General features: G+C 36.7%; 1 protein-coding gene and 1 non-coding gene across 5 annotated transcripts in view; one reads left to right on the top strand and one right to left on the bottom strand.

Annotated features, from left to right (window-relative positions):
- LOC137491011 (NACHT, LRR and PYD domains-containing protein 3-like) overlaps nt 1–26,808 on the bottom strand; it is a 171,845-nt gene that overhangs the window by 21,285 nt on the left and 123,752 nt on the right. The window contains exons 2-8 of one of the 4 annotated variants that reach the window (XM_087249684.1): nt 22,088–22,174; nt 21,941–21,981; nt 21,729–21,842; nt 16,217–16,330; nt 11,493–11,577; nt 9,906–10,101; nt 4,954–6,721 (exon numbers count right to left, since the gene is read on the bottom strand). In XM_087249684.1, the coding sequence (XP_087105810.1) occupies nt 4,954–6,721; nt 9,906–10,101; nt 11,493–11,577; nt 16,217–16,330; nt 21,729–21,842; nt 21,941–21,981; nt 22,088–22,174 (2,405 nt within the window). Of the gene's footprint in view, nt 1–4,953; nt 6,722–9,905; nt 10,102–11,492; nt 11,578–16,216; nt 16,331–16,941; nt 18,725–19,687; nt 19,814–20,096; nt 20,161–20,504; nt 21,843–21,940; nt 21,982–22,087; nt 22,175–22,610; nt 22,703–26,808 lie in introns of those variants that run through there. The other 3 variants (XM_088650072.1, XM_088650073.1, XR_015942527.1) reach the window with 3 other exon arrangements.
- LOC137493937 (5S ribosomal RNA) overlaps nt 26,767–26,808 on the top strand; it is a 119-nt gene continuing 77 nt past the window's right edge. The window contains exon 1 of the ribosomal RNA XR_015489392.1: nt 26,767–26,808. This exon is cut by the window's right edge and continues 77 nt beyond it. This is a non-coding gene — a ribosomal RNA (5S ribosomal RNA).

Below are 26,808 nucleotides of genomic sequence, written 5' to 3'. Positions count from 1 at the left end.
ATGATACCGTACATCCACATGTTTGCATCTTTGACGGCACACTGGATTCTTTGATAGTGCAATGGCACCTTGATTGTCCTCAAAAATCTGTACAGGCATATACATGCAGTCATTTTCCATACTGTCCAATAACTGTACAAGGTACATGCTTTCTTGTGTGGTTACAGTCAGTGCCATATACTCTGCCTCGCATGTCGATAGAGCTACTGTGGACTGTTTCTTTGACTTAAATGAGATCAAAGGACCATTTGCAGAAAGGCTGAAACAGTACCCTGTTGTGCTTCTTCTGTCATTTAGATCTGAGGCAAAATCAGCATCACAATATGCCACAAGTTTAAGTTTTTCATCACTTTTCTTGTAACATAGCTCCTGATCAATTGTACCCCTCAAGTACCTCATAACATGTTTAACCGTAGACCAGAGCTGTTCGTTTGGTTTGGACAAATACTGTGATAGTTTACTAAGAACCCAACTTAGATCAGGTCTAGTACATGTCATTAGGTAGATCAAACTACCTACTGCCTCACGATACCTTTTAGGATCAATAGGATCACTATCACTGTCGTAATCCAATTTCAGCTCACATGGTGTTGATCTGGGTTTACAGTCTAACATATTGAATCTCTCCAGTATTCGCAATATGTATCTTTTCTGGTTTACCCTTACAGTTCCCTTACTTTGATCGAAATCAATTCCCAGAAAATGTTTGAGCTTTCCCAGATCTTTCATTTTGAATTTTGATGTCAGCATTTCTTTCACATCCTTCAGTAAACTGTTGTCACTAGCAGCTATGATGAGATCATCTACCCAGATTACTATGATCACCCTGTCTTTACCACTTCGCTTACTGTACACACAGTAATCAGCCAGATTCTGTATGAAATCATTTTCAGTGAGATACACATGTAACATTTTGTTCCAATTTCGTCCTGATTGTTTTAAACCATACAGTGATTTGTTCAATTTACAGACTAGTTTATCACCTCTGTTTGATTTGACTTCAAATCCTTTCGGCTGCTCCATGTAAATCTCACAATCTATTGGAGCATGTAAGTAAGCCGTTTTCACATCCATTTGGTGAAGTTCAAGATCATATTGTGCTGCCATTTGCATTAAGGCTCGAATTGATGTGATATTTGCTGTTGGTGAGAAAGTCTCTATGTAATCTACACCCATCACTTGACTATAGCCCTTAGCAACATATCTGGCCTTGTATGTCTCTGTCTCATCTATATTACTCTTAATAGAGTAGACCCATCTACCCCCCACTGAATGTTTACCTTCTGGTAGTGTAGTTAGGGTAAATGTATTGTTTTCTTGTAGTGAGCTAATTTCATCTTCCATGGCCTTAACCCACATCTTAGACTCATTGGAATTCATAGCTTCCTCAAAAGTCTGTGGTAAATCGCACATTCTGTAACAGTAATCAACATTAGTAAGAATCTGATCATCACTCTCCACATCAGATACATAATCTGTCATATACTGTGGGGCTCTCCTATTTCTCTTAGGATAACGTGCGCATTGTTCACCACTCTCAGTTTGAGCACTACTCTGACTCTCTGTCTCAGTTGTCTTTTCTGGCGTCTCAGTAGTAATGTTATGTGTTGACTGGGGAGATACATATCTCTCTCTATGAGAATCATCATCTGACATTGTGATTTCTGTCTGTGTCTGATGATCAGCCACACATCTTGTTATGAATTTCACAAGTCTGTGTTTCAGAACTTTTCCTGTGTCTGGATAATAAATCAAATTTGCAGGGCTGTTTTTATCATATCCTACAAAAATCCCTTTTTCACATCTAGCATCCAGCTTCTTTTTGTCGTGTTTGTATGCGTAGCATACTGAACCAAATATTCTCATTTTAGAGAGATCAGGCTCCTTCCCAGTCAATGCATAGTATGGGGTTTGGTGTATACGGCTATTGTAGCACCTGTTGCGAATTACTGCAGCAGTCATTACCGCGTAGGTCCACAACATCTTGGGCAGGCCGCTCTCTAAGATCATGCATCTTGCCATCTCAAAAAGTGTTCGCCAATTTCTCTCGGCAGTCCCATTTTGATGGGGCGAATATGGCGCTGAAGTCTCATGGCGTATACCATTCTTACTTAAAAGAGACTGAAACTCTTTTGCTGTGAACTCTGTGCCATTATCTGACCTAACACACTTTATGCGCCCATAAGGTGCTGTGTCAGCAATTAACTTTTCAGTTGCTCTTGCAGTGTCACTTTTAGCTTTTAAAAAGTAAAAAAATACTGCACCAGAGTAATCATCAGTGAATGCTAAAGCATACTTGAAGCCGTCTTTAGCTTCTGGGTCAATTGGACCAGCTAGATCTGTGTGCACTAGTTCGAGTGCAGCTTTAGCTCTTGTATCAGGCTCCCTGTTTCGGCTCTGTACAAATTTACCCTGTGTACAAATCTCACAATTTAAATTAGATTTATCAATCTTCCCTGTTATTTTCATCCCCTTCACTACATTTTGCAATTTGGAAATGTCTTCATAATTGCAGTGCCCAAGAATTTCGTGCCAGGTTTGGATATCATAACATGAGTTACAACTATCAGTATCACCATCTCCATTAGCAGTGTTCAGATAATACAGTCTATTGTACTCATGTTTGCTAAATTTTGTACCGTCCTTATGAGTCAGTTTGTCTTGTCCTTGTTGAAAGCTGATCGAAGCTCCGTTTGTTGTTGCTGCTTTAACAGAAAAAATGTTTTGTGGATACGATGGTATATACAAGGCGTTCTTTAGTATCGTTTTCACTTTATGTCCCGCGCTGTCAATCAAGTGCACCTCTGCGTCACCTCTTCTCTGCGCAACTCCACTCGCCTTTGTTTCGTCCGCCAACTCAATGTAGTGTTTCTCCGGTTGGAATTTGTCATCAAACTGTTTGAATTTCTTAAGATCAGTAATGATATGCGAGGTCGCGCCAGTGTCGACCATCAGCCCTTTTCGCTGTATTTCGTATGATCTGTAGTCACTGGCTTTGAAGATAAATGTGTGTTCCTCATCATCGTTCTTGTCGCTAGTCAGTTTAATATCATCTCTCTTTTTTCGTCTACAGTTCTCGTCTTTGTGTGTTGAGCTTTTGCAGTAATTACACCACTGTCGTTTGCAGTTTAAGGCTGGGCATGTACGCATTTTGTGCCCCTTCTGTTGGCAGTTGTAACACGTAATGTCCGAGTATGCGAGCCCTTCTCTCCCCTTGCGTCCCGAGGGGGAGGCATTTGCTTTCATTACGTTATCTTCACTGGCGACACTGTGGAAGTTTTCAGTACTCTCAAAATTTCTCAGCTTCGTTTTAAACTCAGCAAACGTTATTTCTGTATCACTCTGTGTGATATGTATTGCAAACGGTTTAAACGAGTCCGGCAAACCTTTCAAAATCATCGCAATTAGAAGTCCATCACTAAGGGTTTCTTCTGCATTTCTTAGTGCTGTGATTGCGGTTTCAGCTCTTATAATATAGTCTGTGACACTCTCACTTGGTTTCTTTTGTAAAGAAGTTAACTCGGTATACAGAGAAATGATTCGCGGCTTCCCTTTGCCAGCATAGTAGGCCCGTAAAATCCGCAGAGCTTTCCTACCGTCATCCGCGGCATCTCTCATGACAAGTGACAAACTTTTGTCATCCAGGTACTGGATTAATTCTGCATACGCTTCTTCATTTTTATCAGGTCCTTCAGCATCATTAGCATGTGCGGAGGCCTCTGATAGCACCGTCTCTTTCAATCCTAGCAACCGCATGTGTCCTAAAAACTTTGTTTCCCAAAGTTCATAGTTTTTCTCATCTCCATCGAAACACAATCTATTCCATCGGTTACTCACATCTCTTCTGGGCCCATAGCCTGTTGGCGCAGCCATTTTCGTGTATGGTAACCGGTATATAATCTTAATTACACGGAGGTAAAATAACTCACGTCTCTCCTCGGTTTTCTGCTGAACCGGAATACATTTATTTGCATATGTCCAAATATGGGAAGCAGGTAACACATGACATGACAGTCTGAGGGCACATCCAATAGTAACGCTAACAAGGTCGAACACCAGAAGCGCCGCGACACAGTGCGCACATGCCAGTATAAAGTATTACACACCAGACGCGCACATTCACATAATATTTAACATGAAACTGATCAGATGGCGCTCTGTGGCGCAGCTGAAATATGAACTGCGACCTGAGTCCTGGCTGGGCGCTGCCGACAGAAGCCGAGTTGCAGCGCCGGTTTGTACCCTGATATAAACCTATGTTTAGAATTTTAAAATGCATGGCGCTGCACGACACCGAGCAACATTTCTGGTGTGCGACCTGCTGAAATCATTTATATCCAGTAGATTACGTGGAGTCTGCGCTTTCTTTATGATGTGACATGGTTAGACTTTTGATTCTAGAGACACATTTGACTGTACAGAGCCGTTTTGACACGACAGCATGGAGATCTTTAATCATCTAATCACTGAAATTACCAAGTTGTCTAGAAGTGGCTAAGTCAACTTGGATGAGTGAGCAATTTGCAACCAGAATATTTAAGTATTAGCTAACTCAACATCCTCTGACTAACTTTAGGATGTTGACATACTGTCCATGAGAAGACATGCAAAACACGGACTGTGAAAGTCTGAGCGATGTTTGGTCCCTAGTGAACGCATAACTGAGGAGAATGGGAACAGATATAAATCTAAACTCTAAATTGAGTCATAAATGATGAATGTGATCCGTTCTTACAATTAGAAATACAGGCAAAATTTTAGGATCACTTAAAATTAGAGGCAGATTAAATTCAGAGCTAAAAAAACAAATATAAATAAATTCTAATAAATAAAATGCTTTTCAGAAGCATTAAAAAAGCTTACATTTATTTAACCTTTAAACATGCTGTTAGTTTCCTCATTGGGCTAATAGATGGACTTCTACAGATGAAAGAAAGAAACACTTTGACTTACAGAGCTCTTTTGGAGGTTTTGATGACTGCTGATAGTCTGATGAGACACTCGTCTGATCTCTGGAATTTCTGAAGCTCAAACTCCTCCAGCTCCTCCTCTGAGGTCAACAACACAAAGACCACAGCAGACCACTGGGCAGGAGAAAGGTCAGCAGATGACAGACTTCCTCTTCTGAGGTGAGACTGAATCTGTTTCAGCAGAGTTTGGTCGTTCAGTTCATTCAGACAGTAGAACAGATTGATGGATCTCTCTGGAGACAGATTCCATTCAAGTTTCTGCTTGATGTAGGCAATTATTTCCTCTTTGCTCTGGTCTCTGTCATCCTGCTGTGTCAACAGGCCTCGTAAGAGTTGTCGATTGGACTGGAGTGACAGACCGAGAAGGAAGCGAAGGTAAAGGTCCAGATGTCCATTCTCACTTTCCAGAGCCTTGTCCACTGCAGTCTTCAGGAAATCAATCATGGACTCATCTCTGCTTTTTTCTGCTTGTGTCTTGTCTCTGTCTAGAATCAGATGTTGATAAAGGGCTGCAATGAACTCCTGAATGCTCAAGTGAAGAAAGCAGTACATGGTACCAAGAATGATTCCCGTCTCCTCCTTAAAGATCTGGGTACACATGCCTGAGTACACCGATGCCTTATAGACGTCAATGCCACAGTCTTTCAGATCACTCTCATAGAAGATCACATTGTTTCTTTCCAGCTGCTGGAAGGCCAGTTTCCCCAGTGAAAGGATGAGCTTTGGATCCCAGGAGACATCTGCTGTGTTTTCTCCATCATACTTTCTTCTGCTCTGCTGGATCTGAAAGCGGAGAAAGTGTGTGTACATCTGTGTCAGAGTCTTGGGAGATTCCTGCAGTGTTTCAGCATGAGCCCTGTGTTTCAGTTTCAGTATGTTCTGGAGAACAGTGGCTGAAATCCAGCAGAAGACTGGGATGTGGCACATAATAAAGAGACTCTTTGACTGTTTAATGTGATCAATGATTTCTGTGGCCTGATTCTGATCTGTGAGTCTCTTTCTGAAGTACTCCTCCTTTTGGGCATCATTGAATCCTCGTATCTCTGTCAGCCGGTCGATACAGTCAGCAGGAATCTTACTGGCAGCTGCTGGTCTGCTGGTGATCCAGATGAGAGCAGAAGGAAGCAGATTTCCCTTGATGAGGTTCGTCAGGAGAACATCCAGAGAGACTGCTGAAGATACATCACGACACGTCTCATTACCAGCAAAGTTCAGAGGAAGACGACATTCATCCAATCCATCAAGGATGAACAGGACTTTGAATCGTGTGCTTCTTGTAAGGTTCAGTCCTTTAGTCTCTGGGAAAAACTGAGTTATGAGGTCTTTTAAACTTTGTCTTTCTTCCTCCTTTAAGTTCATCTCTCTGAATGGAAGAGGAAATATGAAGCTGATGTCTTGATTTTCTTTTCCTTCAGCCCAATCCAGAACAAACTTTTGCACCGAGACGGATTTCCCGATGCCAGCAACTCCTTTTGTCAGGACAGTTCTGATCTGCTCGTCTTGTTCAGCTGCTTCAAACAAATGTTTGCATTCAACCTGTATCTCTAGTGACTGATGACGTCTGGAAGCAGCTTCAATCTGTCTGATCTCATGTTCAGTGTTGACCTGTTCACTCGCACCCTGAGTGATATAGAGATCTGTGTAGATGTTATTCAGAAGTGTGGAGTCTCCTTGCTGAGCAATTCCTTCAAACACACTTTGATATTTCTTCTTCAGGCTACATTTAAGCTGATTAATGAAGAACAGCTCGCCTAAACACAGGATGAAAGAAACAGACAGGTTTAGTCTTGACTTTTCCAGATTTTTTGTAATAAATATGGATTGCCATGACCCAGAAAACATTGGTCTGATGGCAACTTCATGTGGCTTACCAAAAATGGTTGCAGTAGATCGCACCTTTGCATAGTTTCACACCATTGTAAATCAGTTGTGAAAGGGACCTCCACAAATTATGTCCTTTACACATGCATTGCCAAGGTTATAATAGTTTTGGATTTTTCATTAGCTTTAGTTTTTATTTCGTTTTGACTTTTTGTTTTCAAATTGAGTTTTAATAAGTTTTAGAGGTAGATTTACTAGTTTCTATATATTAAAATTGCTTAGTTTTAGTTTTTTTTTCTTTTTTTTCTAAATGAGGATATTTGTTAGGTGCAAGATTCAAAATTATCAGAATAAATGCTGTATAATAAAAACACAGTCATACATTTTTTTGAAACCTATATTTAGAGGACACATAACCACTACCATCTACCACAACCATCTACCCGTCCTCAAATTCAAATACAACAGGCAACAGATAGCAGCCTTAAGTATATGTGTGCAAGTACTCAACATATTAAAATTATGTAGTCAACAATAGTAATTTCAGTCACTTAAAACATCACCATAATCTGAAAAAAATCACAACTGAAGCATGATTCACTTATTTAAATTCCATTACGAGTTTCTGTTATGAAAAAAACTTACGTTTTTCACCAGATCCTCTTATTTAAGCCCTCGGTTTACCTGCGCTGCAGTTGTTTAGGTTTAGTTCATTCACAGCAGGCTTTCATGTACTGTTTGTGTTTGGTTCACTAATTCACACATGCGCTGTATTATCGGTTCACTGCTTCTCAATTTGAACTCAGTGTAACGTTTCTGTTCTAATAACAGAATAACAGTATATATTGGATTATTTAGAGTCAGAGGTGGGCTTGGAGTGGATTATTGTTAAAAAGTAAGTAATTTGTGGATGAGTGTAAAACTAATGTACAACATAGATACATATAGGAGTAGGTCAAGTCACATCAATTGGAGACCAAAATACAACTTCATTACTCTACCACAGTGGCATGTGACAAGGTGTCCGCAAAAAATCCTTATCCCCTTTATGTGTTTAATCGTCAAGATTAAGCTTTGACTCTGACACTGCAATGAATGAAGAACTGTCAAAGGATTGTGATAACAAAAAACAACCGTGGACCCTCCTCCCACATATACATCAAAATGTTGATGTGCCCAGATAAGCAGCAACATTTCCTTCACTGAATAATTCAACAAATATGAATTAAATTTGCGTGAGAAGTAACATGTTGGATGACTAAAACCATCAGAATAAGTCTGGAGAAAGACCGCTCCGGCTCCTACGTGACTTGCGTCAACCTGAATGTCAAAGGGAAGACCAATTTGGGGTGCTGCTAACACAGGAGTAGCAGTCAACAACAACTTCACATTCTCAAAAGCTTTTTGGCAATATGGACTCCACTCAAACTTACCAGAGTTCTTCAATAGATTAGTCAGCGGACAAATAATAGATTTGGCAGAACCCACGATAATAACTGGCCATTCCAATAAACCGCATAAGCTCTTTTTTAGTACAAGGAGTAGGGAAATTCTCGATTGTGCTTGATCCCATGTCCTTGCCCAAATAAGAAACAAGTGCTCGTGCAAATTCACATTTAGCTAAATTCATAATCAAATTAGCTTCAGCTAAAGGTTTAAATAATTCTCACACCCTTCTCACACCCTTCTCACATCTTGATCCCAGTTATTGCTGTAAACTATAACATCGTCCAAATAGACCACACAATCCTCTAGACCAGAGACTACACAATTCATCAATCTCTGAAATGTCACAGGAGTGTTTTCTAACCCGAAGCTCATGACAGAATAAGAACAAAAGCCCTGAAGAAGTTACAATTGCAGTCATTTTCTGCCATTATCCTTTGGGTAAATCAAGGTTACTAACATTTCTTGTCGTGCTCACTTGTCATCTAAAAACTTACCACCCTCCTTGTCTCTCATGGAAGACTGTCCCTGTGCCTCAGTCACAGGACTGACCACCCCAGATAATTTAATATCAGCTGCTTGACAATCGCGGGTGAAAAAATGTTTCAGCAAGTTTACATGACAGACATGGGTTTTTTCTTTCTTAAAAAATTCAATAGCTCATCCGAAGGAGCGCTACACAATTCCTCCACTGATATCATTATCAAACCTATTATCCATTATCAGAAAATAATCAAAATTACTATAACCAATAATTTTACCTATAACCTACTCCAATTACAATTTATGCAGATAATTCTTATGGCCAAAAACTGAGTACAATTCCGTTACCTCCACAACTAATCTGAACAAAAACCCTCTAAATAACTATTGCTAGTCTTCATGCGCTTCCTAGTGTCAAGCCCCTTAAAGCACACAAATACCGCTGGCATGGGACTGAACAATAGTTCAGAACTACCTCACGGCAGTGCACTCGACAATAGAGATAGATATTGTATAAATATTTGCAAAATGCATGTAATTTTTTTTTATTTACATCTTTGTCAAATTAAAAATGCTATAAATATCGTGCACTGAATAATTTTAGTGGGGAAATAATTAAGGATCAATGATTTTTTTTCCCATTCCGACTCAGCTGTTTTCTGTATTACAGGCAATTGTATCATTTCAGTAAATTGTTTCACTGGTATTAGTAGATGGTACACAAACTATGAACAACTGATCTGTAAAGTGTGAGTTGATATATTAGTTAAGTGTTAGTTATTAGCTTGTGTGAGTTACTGGGACGTTATTCTGGTTGCAACTATTCATCATTTACTAACAGTTATTAAATGAAGAGCAGGTGCAACTTTAAGATAACGTCCAAATAACATATATCAACTATTAACTAATATTTAACAAGTCTTTAGTAAGTAATTTACTAACAGCTTGTTCATGATCTACTACTAATGTATTAGGTATAGTTATAAATCATTTAAATACAGTTAACAAGTGATTTATAACTTGTTAAGTAACAGCTTTTAAGTTATCTGTTGGCTATCTATAAGACAGTTACAAATCATTAACAATTAAAGCATTTTGGATAAAATATTTATATATATTTTTTTTTATATAATCGCTGTTTCAGCGGTCAACAGATGTTCAAATGTTTGCTGGGGAGTCTCTTACCTTCAAGAATATCAGCAGCTTGATTTTGCTTCATCTCTCTCAGGAAGAAGAGTGTGAGATCAAGAGCTGCTTCTCTGATAATGCTTCTGTTCTCAGTAAACTCCTTTGCAAACTCTTGACTGTTTTCTTCCTGTAAGATTTTCTTAAAGTTTCCCAGTTCATTCTTCAGAAATCTGATCATTTTGCTCTCAAGATTCTATGATTGAAGAAAAGAGAAGAACAATATTTAATGAAATCATTGATTCACACACAGCTGTGCATCCACAAACCCAATAACTGAAAATACATTATACAACATGATCATATGAGTCTGTTAAACTGCATGATTCTGATTAGCTGATGGACATTACATTTGCATATCACTACGCTGAATGATTTGAGATATTTCACAGATACACCAGTAAGAAATCGCATCAAACCTCAACAGAAGAAGGCTTTGGGCGAGATGTTTAAGGAGCAGATTGAGGACAAATACCTGATAAATGTCTGAAATACATATTATATAAATATCTGAACAGTGGCTTTAGCTATGGGGGAACAGGAGAGCCCTTTAGAATCAAATCATCAATATAATAATTGAAGCATTAAAATGTGTATAAATAAATCACAATTTAAATAGACAAATAAATGGACATAATTAAATGTGTTTATTTAAACTGTGATTTTAAATGTCATTTAATAAAGCAATAAAACAATGCATTCATACATATCTTTTAAATGTACAAATGACGTTACTATGGTCAGGCGAGCTTCTTAAAAAAATAAATAAAAAATCTCTTTATAACACAATGGAGTTTACAGCCGAGTCCACTAGTCAAGCTGCACCAGCCTTTCTCCTCATCTGCTCCCCGATGACTTCAGAATAGTGCTCTATCTGTTGAGCAACAGTATGTTCTCTGAAAGAAAAATCTGATTCATTCACATTTAACTGATGATACGTTTTATCTTAGTTTTTTTTTTTTTTTTTTGTAATTTAACAATAAAACAAATGAAAGTTTTTGTTAAATTTGAAATGTTAATGTGTTTTAAAGGCATCACCCCTACCCTCCCCAACATTCTGCCTCTCTTATATGGGATGACATGTCAAATCAAAGGTTACCATACACCAGCTTTGGCTCATGGCCTTGGCATCTCTGCTTTCAACTGTTCTTATTAGTTAACCAAGCACAGGATGCTATGTTTTAGTTTGGTATGTTGCATGTTGTTTTTCAATAGATGCAGTTGTCATATCCTGATATTTGTAATGTATATTTTATAAAACAGGCCGATGTCAGACTAGATCCAACTATTCTGAGTAAAACTGGTTGAAATATCTAACATTCAGTCAAAAATTACCCTAAATGGTCTCATTTGTGCCTGTAAATGACTGAGAAATCTCAGAATGACCAGGGAATATTATTTTAATATCTGAAAAACCAAAGCAGCACATACTATTCAGAATACTATTTATTTTGTAGACACTTTTAGTTGGGTCAGGGGCCAACCAAAGCAGATTACAAGATCCAGTTCTCAAGTGTTGTGAATGAATATTCTGTGTTTCATTGAGTTATCTCAGTGACGTTAATGAATCTAAATGAGTTTTTCTACCTGGAAGATGGAATGGAGATTGTCTGTGAAACTCTTGTGTCTCCTGTGAGTCTCGTCTCCTGAATCTGCAGACTCATATTCAACACTGTTAACAGATAAAACTACTTAAATTATACATTTAGATGCAAACACATACAGATATATCTTACAAACATTGTAAATATTACATGTGCTGTAGTGCTCATAATGAGGAGACAGCAGGGGTGGACTGGGACAATAATTCATGTCGGGAATTTTTTTCAATATTAGGTCACCTCTGCTGCTATTGTCACCACTACGCAACCCTTTTCGTGTAATTCTCGACTGCTAATATTGTACTCTATTGTAAATGTATTATTTATTGTACCATGTAGACTACCAGACAAATTATCAATGAATAAAATAATGAATCCTCAAAAACTCAATAGGCTCAAAACTTTCTGCACACACTATTTCTACTTCTATTCCATATATTAGATTTTTGGTTTGCTTGTTTGTTATATAAAAACCTTGACTTACTAAGACATGATGCAGCAATTCTATTTACTTTTATTTACCTTTTTTATTATTTAATTTATAGACTATGCCTATAAAAACACATGCTGTCGCCTACTGCATTAGACTAAATGAGACATATTGTTGCTCACTCACTAAGTGTATTTTTTTTTTATTTGTATCTACTGTAAGTCAATTTAGATGAAAACGCCCGCCTGCCAAATGATTATATACAGTTGAAGTCAGAATTGTTAGCCCCCCTTTGATTTTTTTTTCTTTTTTTTTATATATTTCTCAAATGAACAGAGCAAGGAAATTTTCACAGCATGTCTGATACAATTTTTTTCTTCTGGAGAAAGTTAGTTAAGCCTTTAAATGCCAATTTAAGCTGTATAGAAGTGTCCTGAAGAATATCTAGTCTAATATTATTTACTGTCATCATGACAAAGATAAAATAAATCAGTTATTACAAATGAGTTTCTAAAACACTGATCACTCTAAACATCACACACTGATTACCTTAAACACCACACAAACTGATCACTTTAAACACCACAAACTGATCACTTTAAACACCACACACTGATCACCTTAAACACCACACAAACTGATCACTTTAAACACCACAAACTGATCACTTTAAACACCACACACTGATCACCTTAAACACCACACACACTGATCACTTTAAACACCACACACACTGATCACTTTAAACACCACAAACTGATCACTTTAAACACCACACACTGATCACCTTAAACACCACACACACTGATCACTTTAAACACCACACACACTGATCACTTTAAACACCACACACACTGATCACTTTAAACACCACAAACTGATCACTTTAAACACCACACACTGATCACCTTAAACACCACACACTGATCACTTTAAACACCACACACTGATCACTTTAAACACCACACACTGATCACTCTAAACACCACACACTGATCACTTTAAACACCACACACACTGATCACTTTAAACACCACACACTGATCACTCTAAACACCACACACTGATCACTCTAAACACCACACACTGATCACTTTAAACACCACACACTGATCACTTTAAACACCACACACTGATCACTTTAAACACCACAAACACTGATCACTTTCAACACCACACACTGATCACTTTAAACACCACACACTGATCACTCTAAACACCACACAATGATCACGTCTACTGCTTAAAATGCTGTAAACAGTGTTCAGGGCTCGAAATTAACCTTTGTGCTCGGTAGCACCGGTGCTCCTAACTTTAAAAATTTAGGCGTATCAGCCAAAATTTTGTCGCACCCACCAGTTATAGGCACCGTTACTACAAGATTTATACAAACATATTTATTGTATTTGAAATCAACACTAATAAAAAAAATTAATAAAATAATAATAATAATATATATATATATATATGCATGCGTGAGGAAAATATGTCTCAACGAAATCCCGTTATCACAAGAAAAAACATTTTTATAACAGAACTGAGTGACAAATGCATACACGGAGCGCTAACAGGCCCTGCACACACCACTGGACATGAATGAATCTGTTAACGGTATAACTGTGCTGTTCTCACAAGTGCTGTCTGATATTGCACTAATGCTTTTGACACATACTGTACCTTATTATATGCATACATGTTAATAGCAATACCATTTTTTTAGAATTAGCGATGCTAGTTTACAAGTGCAAGCCCGCCTGCGATGGTGTGTACATGAAGTTAAATTTGACATATAACGTTAGCGGCCGCTTGCATGGCGGACAGCATCTGCCAATTATATGAAGGATTAAACAGAAGCTCTCGTGCTAGATGTGGCAAACAGTTTCCTGAAAACTCCATCCTACAGACTTTTCATAGTGGACTTTAAGCTAATGGAAGTCTTCTAGTCTTGGAAAAGTGTAGATGGTGGATTGACATTCAGCACATGATCACTAGTAAGATGTGTCATTATTTGTAACTAGATGGTTTCTAAAACTAAATCTGTCAGCGTAATCTTCATTCTCATCTTCAGCGCTTTACAATTTTTCGCGGTAGTAGTTCTTTCTGTCATCCGAAGCCAAAAGGTGCTGAGTGATTGACAACTGATATTACCCAATCATTTGCGTTCAGTGCTAGAGCAGTGGTGGGCCAATAAGAAGAGCGCGAAGGCGAGGCAAGCATTAAGGACTTGGCTTTGTTTACTGCAACAAGTTGACATGACAACTGTTTTAAACCATTCCTGAGCACTGCGTTTTGCGTTTCAACTGCAGACAAAGAGCTTAGAGATGCATTCTGCGTGAATGTCTCCCGAATCCGCGCATGTGGTGAACATTTTGCTGTAAAAACTGGTCGCACACAACAATTTTAAGCACTCGCAGAAATGCTCCCAAATATATTTTAAGGTCGCACAGATAAAATTTTGGGCGCATATGCAACCAAAATGGTCGCAATTTCGAGCCCTGGTGTTTGTCATTTATTAAATGTAACACTTCATTAAATTGATATCCTTTATACACAATGATGCTAGATGCTCACTGAAGACATTTAAAATCTTTTAGGATGAAAATGTGAGAGCACACGCATGAGGACTAAAGCTCCTAGATGACCTGTTAAGCTGCTGTAGTGTGTAATGTGGTAATGTTGTTTCTTTTACTGTATAATTTTCTGTTCTCATGGTTCTCTGAATCTTGTATTCTGCTGTCTGTAGTTCGGAAGGTTTTTGAGATCATATACTTGTTAAATGTTTTGCCATCAATAAGAAATAATAATCCTCTCTATCTCTGCTGTCTGAATCTTTCACTGCTTCACCATGACTGTGTTTGTGTCACGGTTGTGGTGAGGGGAAATGGGGAAAAAGGAGCGAGGACTCAAGTGCAGAATAAATGGGAATTTATTAAATAATAAAAATAAAATAAAATGCAAAATAAACTACCCCGAGGGGGAAAACATTAACAAAACAAATACATACAAACAGGACTGGGCAGGCTGGCAACGATGATAACTGGAAACATGACAAGACAAGGGTTTAAACAACAACATGTGATGACGAACTGGCAAAGGACTGAAAACATGAGGGGGATTATAAAGCAAAAAGTAAATTGACACACAGGTGAACACAATTAACTAATGATGGGTTAACAAGGAGGGTGGGACTAGACAATAGACGGGAGAGCGCATGACACAGAGAGACAATACAAGCCATGCGCTCACATAACACAACACTGAAGCACACGACAAAAGCACGTGACCACAATGTAAACACCGAGCCACGTGCTTTGACAAGAGACGCAAGACACGAGCACACGATAGATAAACACCTTACCGTGCGCTCACACAAGCAACGCGCATGCTTCATCTCAGCGCCAACCAAAACTGAAACCAACTAGACGGAGGCGCCGAGAATAAAGCAGCGCGCTGCTGACAGAACAAACACAAACACTAGTACAAGAGCGCGCGCGTCTGAGGGACGCAGAGCGTGCGCGGCCACATCAAGTGGCAGCGCGCACACTCTGCGTACACCCACGACGGCGCGCGCGCGCACACAGAGACAGAAACAGGACCAGACATGGAGGAGGAGTAGTGTCAGAGCTCTGCCACCAAAACAAGAATTTACAAGACCAAAGTGGCAGAACCCTGACACTTTGCTCTGCTTCTGTCCTCTGTCAGCTCACTTTCTGACTGAATATAGTTTTTGATTCACAAAATAATCTCCAGATCATACAAGTGTTTGCTCTCAGAGTTCAGGATTTCAGTAACAGCGCTGTAATATTGATCCCCTTTAACATTTACCACTTTAACTTTGCAACATTGATGCATTTTATTAAGATAATCAGAGAAGATCTGAATACAGTTTCATCTTAAATCAGTATCTCTCTTGACTATAATTACTTATCAGTGAAATATGGTGTGTTTGTCTCACAAAACTTTCATCTTGTCTAAAATCTCTGGATCACCCACACTTTGCAGACTATTGTAAAAGCCTGTAAACTCACTCTAGTAACTCTAACAGTTTGAGTATTAATACTTTAGTCAATTATTACTACTTCAGCACTTCACTGATGATCAGATGTGAGTGTGTGGACATTCAGTTTTAAAGTCTCCTGTATTTTGTTCCCTGTAATAAAATGTCTTGACTGATGTCTTGACTGGACTGTGAGAATAAAGTGTAATAATATCTGATCTTCTAGAAACACAGGATCATATAAATGCTGCAGTGTGATCATGTGTGTGTAGAGATGATTTACCTGACAGCAGGTCGTGTGTTTTTACTCCTAAATTTTATTGGTATATCCATAGACGCGTCACTCTTCATAGACACACAGCTGGGCTCTGCTTCTGCTCTCTTCTGATGAACTGAGCTAAAACAGAGAAAATTGAAGTTCAGCGCTGCACACACTGCACAAACCTGATATTAATCATTCTTCATTTACAAAAACACTTAAATTCATTTCCTTTATATTTGAACAGAAACTGTCTGAATGTGGAAAATATCAGCAAAAACAGATCAAGGCTCATTTCTAGTAGAGGAAGCCCAACAGAAATGCAGCACTATTAGAGCAGATTAGAGCTGAAACTACCCAGCCGGCATTTCAACGGTGATTCAACGTTGAATCAACGTCAGGTCTATGGTTGGATCAACGTTGAATTACCTTTCGATTTTGCAAATTGGATCAACGTTTATATAGTGACGTTGTTTCACCGTCGGACCACCACCGGTGATTCACCGTTGAAATCACAACGTTGTTTCACTCTTACCTTCTTCATGGGTGAATTGTGGTCGTTTTGTAGACGTTGAATGAAGGTTGAATTACCTTTCGATTTTGCAAATTGGATCAACGTTGATACCGTGACGTTGTTTCACCGTCATACATTTCAACGTAAGTTAAATAGAAATTACATACAACGCAAAGTCCATAAATATAGCAAACAAATTTTTACTAATAAAAAATACACGACACAAATACACAACTTAGTCTGTGTATCAATTTATTTAATACACACCTCATTATTTCAATTATTCTAAATATACAGCAACATTTACAGCATACATAGTTCATTAAAACCATGCAGGTTACTATACATGCTGTACACTCAAATACAGAAAAAAGGCATACAATTAAATAGTCACTTTTTAATTAGGTTTCATGAATTAAAGTTAATGTTTACAAACATGAACAAAGAACAAATACTTGTACAGCATTTATTAATCATTTAATTAATTGAAATATGTCCCGATGCTATTAAAATCAAAATGTATGCTTGTTAACATTAATGCACTGAGCTGACATGAACTGTACTTTCTTTATATGAAAGATGCTTCATTGCTCTTTGTTCATGTTAGTAAATACATTAACACTTACTAATACAACCTTTTTGTAAAGTGATACCGTCTTCAGAAAGACAGATACTAACTAAATTAAACTAAGTAACTAAACTACGCTTCAATTCTGTTTACAAAGTTTACAAAATACACATTTTTAAAGTGGCTGCAGTAAAAAAAATAAAATTAAAAACATCACTCACAACTAAGAATCACAAGTGAAATACATTACATCTGTTTGAGGTTTTATAGGTTGAGAGAAACACTTGAGGTAAAAGATGGCACTGGGGACAAAGAATCAAGTGTAAAACACTAAAACATCTATATCAGTCTAGCACTTAAATACATATTTATTTCTCAAACACCAGGTGAGTTTCCTACAAAATCAATAATGAGGTTTGCTATTCCAATTCATTGTGAATGAATGGCTTCACTTTCACAATAGTGAAAACTCATGCTATAATCTAAACCTGACATTACTCCTTCACTTTGCAGGTCTGCATGCTAAATATTTAGTAGTTTGTTGTTTTTTTTTTGTATAAAGTACATCTATTGTGTTTAGCATTACTGCAGCAAAACTGAGCACCTGTGACAGTGGAACATAGACAAATATTTCAGTAAATCATCAAGAAAATGTGTAGAATATATGGTTTGATTCTCTCTCACAAACACAACAGTAATAGCAATTTGTTATTCCATTATTATTAGTATCATAAAAATTGCATGTTCACAGGGGTCTTATAATAATGGCTCACATTTGTGAATGTAGGACCACTATTTCACTATTACATGTCACATTAAGTGTTCATATAGGTTCTGTTATTAATTACTTGTGTCATCCCAGAGACCTGTTAATCTTCAGAACACAAACTAAAATATTTTAGATTAAATGCTCCTCATCCTCTATAGACAGCAATGGTCCCAAGATGGTCATTGTCAAGATAAGGCACAAAACACATTGTCAAAATGTTCCATGTGACTTCAGTGATTTCAACTGTGAACATACCAAGCTCCAACAACACTTTAGTGAGGCAAAACAAAACAGTAAATACAAATGTGTTTGCGTATAACTCTCCCGCATCAGATCAGCGTGTGCGTTTACTGCGAGCAGTAAGCACACACAATGACCTGTTGTGGCAAAGGCAAACAAGTTATTTTTACAGTACTTACTGTGATTTAACCTTTATGACAAATGTACTGGACCTGTTACACATATCACTATCTTTTATGAACACAAATTTCACTGTAACGGATGCTGTTGTTTTGCTCCAGTTATACCTTTAGAGAACACCGTACTAGTCAGACATCCATACAAAAGCAGAGAGTTTGGTCTTGTGTAGCAGAACTGCAATAGATGTCTGTCTGTCTAGGCTGACACTGGTTTAGGCCATCAGTATGTCCTTGATGCCCTCAAATGGAGCTTCCAGAAAACCTGCAATAAATGAAATACGAGGTTACAACTAAGTTGGTATCAGCTATTATACAAAGTGAAATTCAAATATTTATTTTTTATTGAATCCAAATTTGTCGCCACACACTCAATAATTTTGACTCATCCATCTGAATATTCCTAACTAAGAGAAGTGAAGAATTAGGTGTGATATCTTCAGGAAGCCCTTCGCCACTACTGGTGCCAGCATTTCCAGAATTCAAATTTCAGATTCTCGAAAAAATTGCTTTTTTTTTTTTTTTTTTTTAACAAAGGCTGCAGTAAAGAATCATGAAACATTCAACACATCTAATAATTACAAGTTGTTGTAAACCATTACATGTACTGTAAAAGCTGTTTAAAGCTTTTTAGACATGGTTGAGAAAAACTCTAGAAGGAGTAGCACTTCTGCAAAAGTCTGCATGTAGGAAAGAGAATTAAAGGGATAGTTCAAAATTTGTATTCTGTCATCATTTACTGACCACGTTGAACACAAAAGAAGATATTTTGAAGAAAGCTGCAAATCTATTTAACCACTGACTTCTATAGTATTTTTTTTTTCTACTATGGAGGTCAATGTTTACAGGTTTTTAGTTTTTTTTTTTTCAGAATAGCCTCTTTTGTGTTCAACAAAATAAACTCATAATGGTTTTAAACCATTTGGGGAGTAAAATGTGAGTAAATTTTCATTCTTGGGTGAACTATCCCTTTCAGTTGGAAAACACCAGAATTCTTAAGTAGACCCTTTTCGCAAGACAGATGATGTATTTCATTTGTCATCTTAATCCTCAAGTTTTTAATATTTAGATTTATTTAAATAGCATGTTTATTTATTTGTTTTAATGACATTTAATAAAAACAACTTCTCAATGACATCACATGTACTGGACCTGCTACACATGTATCACTATTTTTTTTAATACAAATTGCACTGTAACAGGTGCTGTTGTTTTGCTCCAGTAATACCTTTAGAGAACACAGTAGTAGTCAAGACATCCATTCAAAAGCCTTGGCGTGGAGTAGCAGAACTGCAGTCTGTCCAGGCTGACACAGGTAGGCTATCTGCGTGTTCTTGATGCCCCTCAACTGGACCTTCCAGAAAACTCAGAAAGTTAAAACCCATTACACCTTTTAACTGCTACTATACAAAGTGTAATTTAAGCATTAATTTCTCACTAAATACATATTTGTTCCCCAATACTGTCACATAGTATAACATCACAACATGATTTCACAATAATAATATCAATATAACAATATAATATCACAAAATAGCCTAACAATCAATAAACAAACAGATTAGAAAGAGAATATCACCAACCAAAGCACCAAGAAGATTTATCAGATAGCTTAGTTAAAGGTAAAGTAAACTTACATGGACAAAGCCTTTTCCATTCAATGCTGTGCAAGTTAGTGCGTCTCTGGAGTAAGTTACATGTCTAAAAGCAAAAACAACAACAACAGTGAAACGACAGCAGTTCACTTTGTAATAATAACACTAATGATACAGCGTATAAAATGGATATTGTTTTATAACGTTGCTCAGTAACTTTAAACTGCGTTTGGAGTTTATCGCTTTGAATTTGCCATAAAAACGCTCATTTAGACTAACGTTAAACATGTGACATTACCTCGAGGTTAGCTGCGCGTCACCGGAGCGCAAACGACTAAAAACCAAACTGGAAAGTTTTAAATGCTTCAAAATTCGAAACACTACACCAAGTCACATTTAAGATACACTGTGTGTAAAATAAAACATTAAAGCATCTAAAAACACGCTTACCTCTGAATTCTGCTGCACTGCAGGTCAGGTGTTCGTAATTAAGTGAAGTGAAGCGCTGCGCGTGGCCGCGTGCGCCGAGTCCTCCGATACCATGGTAACCAAACATGTTGAATATTGGGTGAAGCCATGACGTTAATTCAACATACAGACCATGATAAAAAATGTCAACGTTGATTTGTACAAGGATTTCTGTAACTTTTTTCAACCATTTATCATTCAACATTGTTTCAACATTAAAGCAACAACTGACGTATTTTCAACCACATTTCAACGTTGAAGCCTTGTCATATGCAGGCTGTTTTTCAACCGTTCAACATTAAACGTTCTATCAACATTATTTCAACGTTCAAAACACATCTGACCTTATTTCAACCATATTTCAACGTTGAAGGTCGGTCGTGTGCCGGCTGGGTAATCATCAAATCACTGAATGAATTCCACAGTGTAGGTGTGGGAGGAGCTTAATCATGCAGGCATGTCAATCATCATCACATGACTATATAAGCAGCAGTATAAACTGCACTGTGTCAGCTGACTGTTATTCCCGCCTCCAGCAGCTCATCCTCATCACTCAGTCTTCAGAAGGTCACTCATTGGGGGTTTGTCTGCAGAGCTCCAGTCCAGACTTTGAGGACAGCAGGACAAGTTCATTTACCATCATCTATCATGACTGAATGAGCAGGAGAACTCGAGAAATATCAATTATAGAAACCAAATGTGTTGATCAGCAGCATCTATGAGGCCAACACAACATGATGATGACTGCGCTTCAGTGAAAACAGACTCAGATCAGAGGAATGGCTGATCAGTACAGCACAGAAACAGCAGGGGAAAGTGTGCAGGAAAAGCCCTTTATGGCAGGAGATCAGGAACACTTTAGTTTAGCTCACAATTCATACTATTAACTACCGGCTTATTATCTGTGTAATGAAAACATATAAACTGCTCATTAGAAGTCATACAGTATGATCTTATTGTGGATCCCTAACCCTACCCAAAACCTAAACCCACCTTCTACCTCACTAACTATTAATAAAGCGCTGATTGGTTTGTTAACACCATCAATTGTGGCCTGAAGTGTAAAGCGGAGATCTTCAAGCACTATCCTGCAGAGCTCAGATACAACATCTAACATCTGAAACCCAACAGATCTACAACACTTATTACCTGATTCATTTATTATGAAAATACTCATCAGTTGCAGATATTAAAGAGATGATCTACCTGACAGCAGGTCCTGTGTTTTCACTCTTAAAATTTATTGGTTCACCCATAGACCAGTCACTCTTCATAAACACACAGCTGGGCTCTGCTTCTGCTCTCTTCTGATGAACTGAACTAAAACAGAGATGATTAAAGTTCAGCGCTGCACACACTGGAGTCAACACAGCAGATTTGCTCAACATTTCATCATTAAAACACTGTTTAAACAGCACTTCATGATACTTTTCATAATTATTGTACACAAACTTGCTGGCTGTGTGTGTTAAATATTCTGACAGATTAAAAACACAACTTACAGAGAGTAAATATAATATCCTGTAGAAAATAATCATATAAAATGTCAAGTGTAGGTCAAATACCTGCATCCTGTAGACAAATCCTGATCTGTGTGTGTCCTCCATGATGGACCTGAAGAGTTTGATCTCCAGCAGAAACTCTAGAAGAAACTGATGAACAATCACAGATCTCCAGTTATTGATCAGCCTTCATAATTCAGCTGAATGCAGGAATAGATCAGCAGCTAAGACTCTCAAATCCAGAAGCTCATCACGAGTAAACTAATGAAGAATCACAGCGTTATCAGTTTGATCATAATAATATCATACACACATTCACATAAAGCATACAGGTTTTGTCATGACATTAAGGATTTAAAGCTGTTTAAAATGGCGACACAACACACAACACTTTCACTTTCGTTTCTGAAGGAGCGGCAGATCATGAGTTCAGTGATAAACATCCGTCACAAACACTAAACAGAGCAGAGAAGAGTCAAACAGCTGCAGGGTTATCAAAGCACCTGCGGAGTTACATTTTACTAGAGTGATTTTTACCTGAAGCAGTATAAACACTCGACACAGAGAAGAAAGAACAAACACATACCTGGATAACCTCTTCCTCCTCCTCTTCTTCTTCTTGTGTGGCGAGTTACAGAGAGCAGCATGAAGCTGAATACCGCCACCTGCTGTACTGGAGTGTGTATAATAATGTGGTTTTTTTTTTTTTTTTTTTTAAATACTTTATTTATAAGATTTTTTTTCTTTTTTTTACATTTGCACAAAACAAAAAAACAAAAACAAAAAAAAAAGACAAACAATCAACCACAACAAAACAAAATATATAAACAAATATCCCCAACACTACTTTCCCTTTTGTGGCTTTAACAGAAGATATACATGAGCAAATTGACGGTGGACCGCGGGCAGCGCCCGCCGGTGGACCGCCGACTTTGCCGCCGGCGGGCCGCCAGTGGCCCGCTGGTCTTATGTTAGCTGGGTATTATTTTAGTTAATGTGCATGCACCAAATGAAGAGAGTGAAAAGAAAAGCTTTTTTAACATATTAAGAAGGTTTTTAAAAAACTATAAACAAATAATAGTATGCGGGGATTTTAACACTGTTTTTAGCAGACAGGACATAACAGAAGGTATGGTTTTTAAATCAGACACGGGAAGGAAAGAACTAAAATCACTAATAGAGGAAAAAGGAATGATAGACATTTGGAGAGAAAGAAATGGGAAGAAAAAGGAGTTTTCTAGAAGACAAATAGTAGGGAATTTTGTAAACCAATCGAGAATAGACTATGTGTTATGCACAAGAAATATAGAAATTTATATAGAAAAAATAAGCTACGATGAAACTGTTTTAAGTGACCATAAATTTGTATTTTTTAATTTTAATACAGAAGAAATACAAAGAGGCCCAGGGGTATGGACATTAAATAGTGATATTTTAAAAAACGAAGACTATGTTAAAAAAATAACAGAAATAATAGAAAAGGAAAAAGGAAACCAGATTTATAATGAAGACAAAAGACTATGGTGGGAAAATGTCAAATTTCTGATTAAAAAATCAACAATAACATTCAGTAGAATAATACAAAAGAATAAAAGACACAAAGAAAAAACAATCAAAGAAAACTTAGAAAAAGAACTAGAAAAAAATGAAAAAGACATTCAAAAAATAAAAGAAATGGAGGGAAAACTGAAAGAAATAGAAGAAAAGAAATATGAAGGAGCTAGACTAAGAAGCAAAGCAAAATATGTAGTAGAGGGAGAAAAATGCACAAAGTTCTTCTTTGATTTAGAAAGACAAAAAGGAAAAGCAGAAACAATAAAGATAATACAAGGGGCAAAAGGAGAAAGCATAGAAGGAAATGAAGAAATTTTAAAAGAAATCAAAAAATACTATGAGGAGTTATTTAAAACACAGTGAGTTGATGAAGTACAAATGGCAAAATTATTAAAACAGATAAAAACAAAAATAGATGAAGAGGATAAAAAAGAATGCGACCAAGAAATAGGGGAAGAAGAAATAAGAAAAGCAATAGAAAGCTTGAACAAAAAGAAAAGTCCAGGAATCGATGGTTTAAATAGTGAATTTTATGTATGTTTTAAAGAAATTTTAATTCCAATTTTAACTGACGTTTTTAAGGAAATACTGCAAAAAGAAGAACTAAATGAAAGAATGGGAATGGGATTAATGAAATTAATACACAAAAAAGGAGAAAAGACATTGTTAAAAAATTACAGACCAATCACAATGTTAAACACAGATTTGAAGATTTTAACAAAAATTTTAGCAAATAGATTAAAAGAAGTGATGCCAAAAATAATTAAAACAACACAGGCCTATGCGATAAAAGGAACAGACATAACAGACATAACAATGAGCATAAAAGACATCATAGAATATATGAAGGATAAAAAAGAGCAAGGATATATAATAAGTCTGGATTTTGAAAAAGCTTTTGATAGAGTTGAACACCAGTTTTTATTCAAAGTACTCAAAAAGTTTGGTTTTGGAGAAGTTTTTAGAAAATGGATAAAGATTTTGTATAAGGGTATTTTATCAAAAATTAAATGTAATGGCTTTTTAACAGAATGTTTTAAAATAACAAGATCGATAAGGCAAGGATGTCCTCTGTCAGCACTTTTATATTCACTTGTGGCAGAACCCCTGGGCTTAGCTATCAACGAAGAAGAAAAAATAAAAGGAATTGAGATTGAAGAAAACAAAGTAAATAAAAAAATGTTTCAATATGCAGATGACACTACATTAATAGTAAAAGGAAAAGAGAGTGTGAAAGAAGCCATGAAAATAGTACAACAATTTTGTAAAGGATCGGGGAGTAAAGTAAATGAAGACAAAACGGTTTATATGAAGTTTGGAAAAGAAACAGATTTAGCAGAATGCACCAATTTCAAAGAAGTAGAAGAAATCAAGATTTTAGGGGTTTTAATGGGGAAAGATGCCAGAACAGCGAGAGATAAGATGTGGGAAGGTTTTTTAACAGATATAGAAAGGAGGTTAAATTACTGGAAACTAAGAACACTAACATTAAAAGGAAAAGTTTTGATTTTAAATGTTTTAATGGAGTCTAAATTGTGGCATGTTTTATATGTTTTAGAAATGCCAATGTGGATAGAAAAGAGGTTGAAAAAATGTTTTACTGATTTTTTATGGGGAGGTAAGCCACCAAGGATTGCTTTTAATACAGTTGTAGGGGGAATAGACAAAGGTGGGCTGGGTTTAATAGATGTAGAACAAAGAAAAAATAGTTTAAGAGTGAAAAGAGTAAAGAAGTATCTAGAAAAAGAAAACAAAGCAGAGTGGAAAAAAACAATGAAATATTTTTTAAACAAATGTGGTAATTTTAACATGGGAGATGGGATTTTATGGATGAAAACAAAAGCTTGGATGACAGAAAACTTACCTGAATTTTATAGAGAAATTTTAGGTGCGTGGGGGAATTTTTTAAAACAAGTGGAATATAGTCCACATGGAAGGGAAAACATTTTAAACCAACCTCTTTTCTTGAACAATAACATTTTAAGTCAAGGGAAGGTTTTATACTATAAGAAATGGATAGAAGTTGGGATTTTAAAAGTGCGGGACATTTTATATGAATTTAAAGAAGGCTTTTTAACTGAACAATATGTTATAGACACAATGGAGGAGGCGAAAGAGGAATACAACAGAAAGGAAATTGAGAAAAATCTTGACATAATTAAACAGGCAATTCCAAAAGAATGGATAAGAAGCATAGAAAATTTTGAAAAAGAAAAAGAAACAAAAGAAGTGTATGTGAAAACAGGTGAAAAAATAGGCAATTTTAATGAATGTACTGTGAAAAATATTTATTGTTTTTTTAGAGAGAATGTTTTTAAAGAACCAACAGCAAACAAATACTGGATAGAGAAATACAAAAATTTAAAAGCAAATGAAATATGGGGAAACATGAAAGGAAGGTATGTGGAAACAAAAGTCGAATGTCTAGAATTTTTAATAAGGCACAAAGCAATCTTTTCTGATGTCATTTTAAACAAGATAGGAATGGAACAAAGTGGAATGTGTAAAGTATGTCAAAAAGAAGAAGAGGGTTTTTTACACATGTTTTTATATTGTCAAGAATTGGAAGGTTTTTTAAAAGATTGTAAAGTTTTAATTAAAGGACTACTTGGAGACTGGGATGAAAATGAAACAGAATGGAACAGAGTAGTGATGTTGGGATGGAATAGGAACAATGAAAATAAGAAAATAGTAAACCTATGTATAATGCTGATGAAAAATGCAATGTGGGAAAGGAGAATTGTGGCAAAAAAAGAGAAAATGGTGATGGATGTATGGGGAATTTTTAAGAGGAAAATGGAGAGATATGTGGAAAAACTGTATGTATATCATAAAAATGAGAACATTTTGAGTGAGCTGCACAAAATTCTGACGGACAAAGCATGTCAAGTTTTTAAAGAAATGAACTGGAAACTACCACATTTTTATTGTTTTTGAATATGAAATGATCTTTTAATGTCTGTTTTATTATGATTTACTGTAAAAGATTGTAATTGAAATTGGTTCAATAAAAAAAAAAAAAAAAAAAAAAGGAAATGCCCGATCTCATCTGAACTCGGAAGTAAAGCAGGGTCGGGCCTGGTTAGTACTTGGATGGGAGACCGCCTGGGAATACCAGGTGCTGTAAGCTTTTCGAAGTGCTTCATTTGGCGGCTGCTTTAAATAGCCAACGCTTGACAGCCTCTTTCGCTTACGGCCATACCACCCTGGAAATGCCCGATCTCATCTGA

This window comes from Danio rerio, chromosome 4 (genome assembly GCF_052040795.2).
Source record: "Danio rerio strain M-AB ecotype USA chromosome 4, GRCz13ab, whole genome shotgun sequence".
NCBI lineage: Eukaryota > Metazoa > Chordata > Actinopteri > Cypriniformes > Danionidae > Danio > Danio rerio.
Note: the sequence above shows the minus strand (reverse complement) of the source record. Positions and strands in the feature narration are given on the sequence as shown.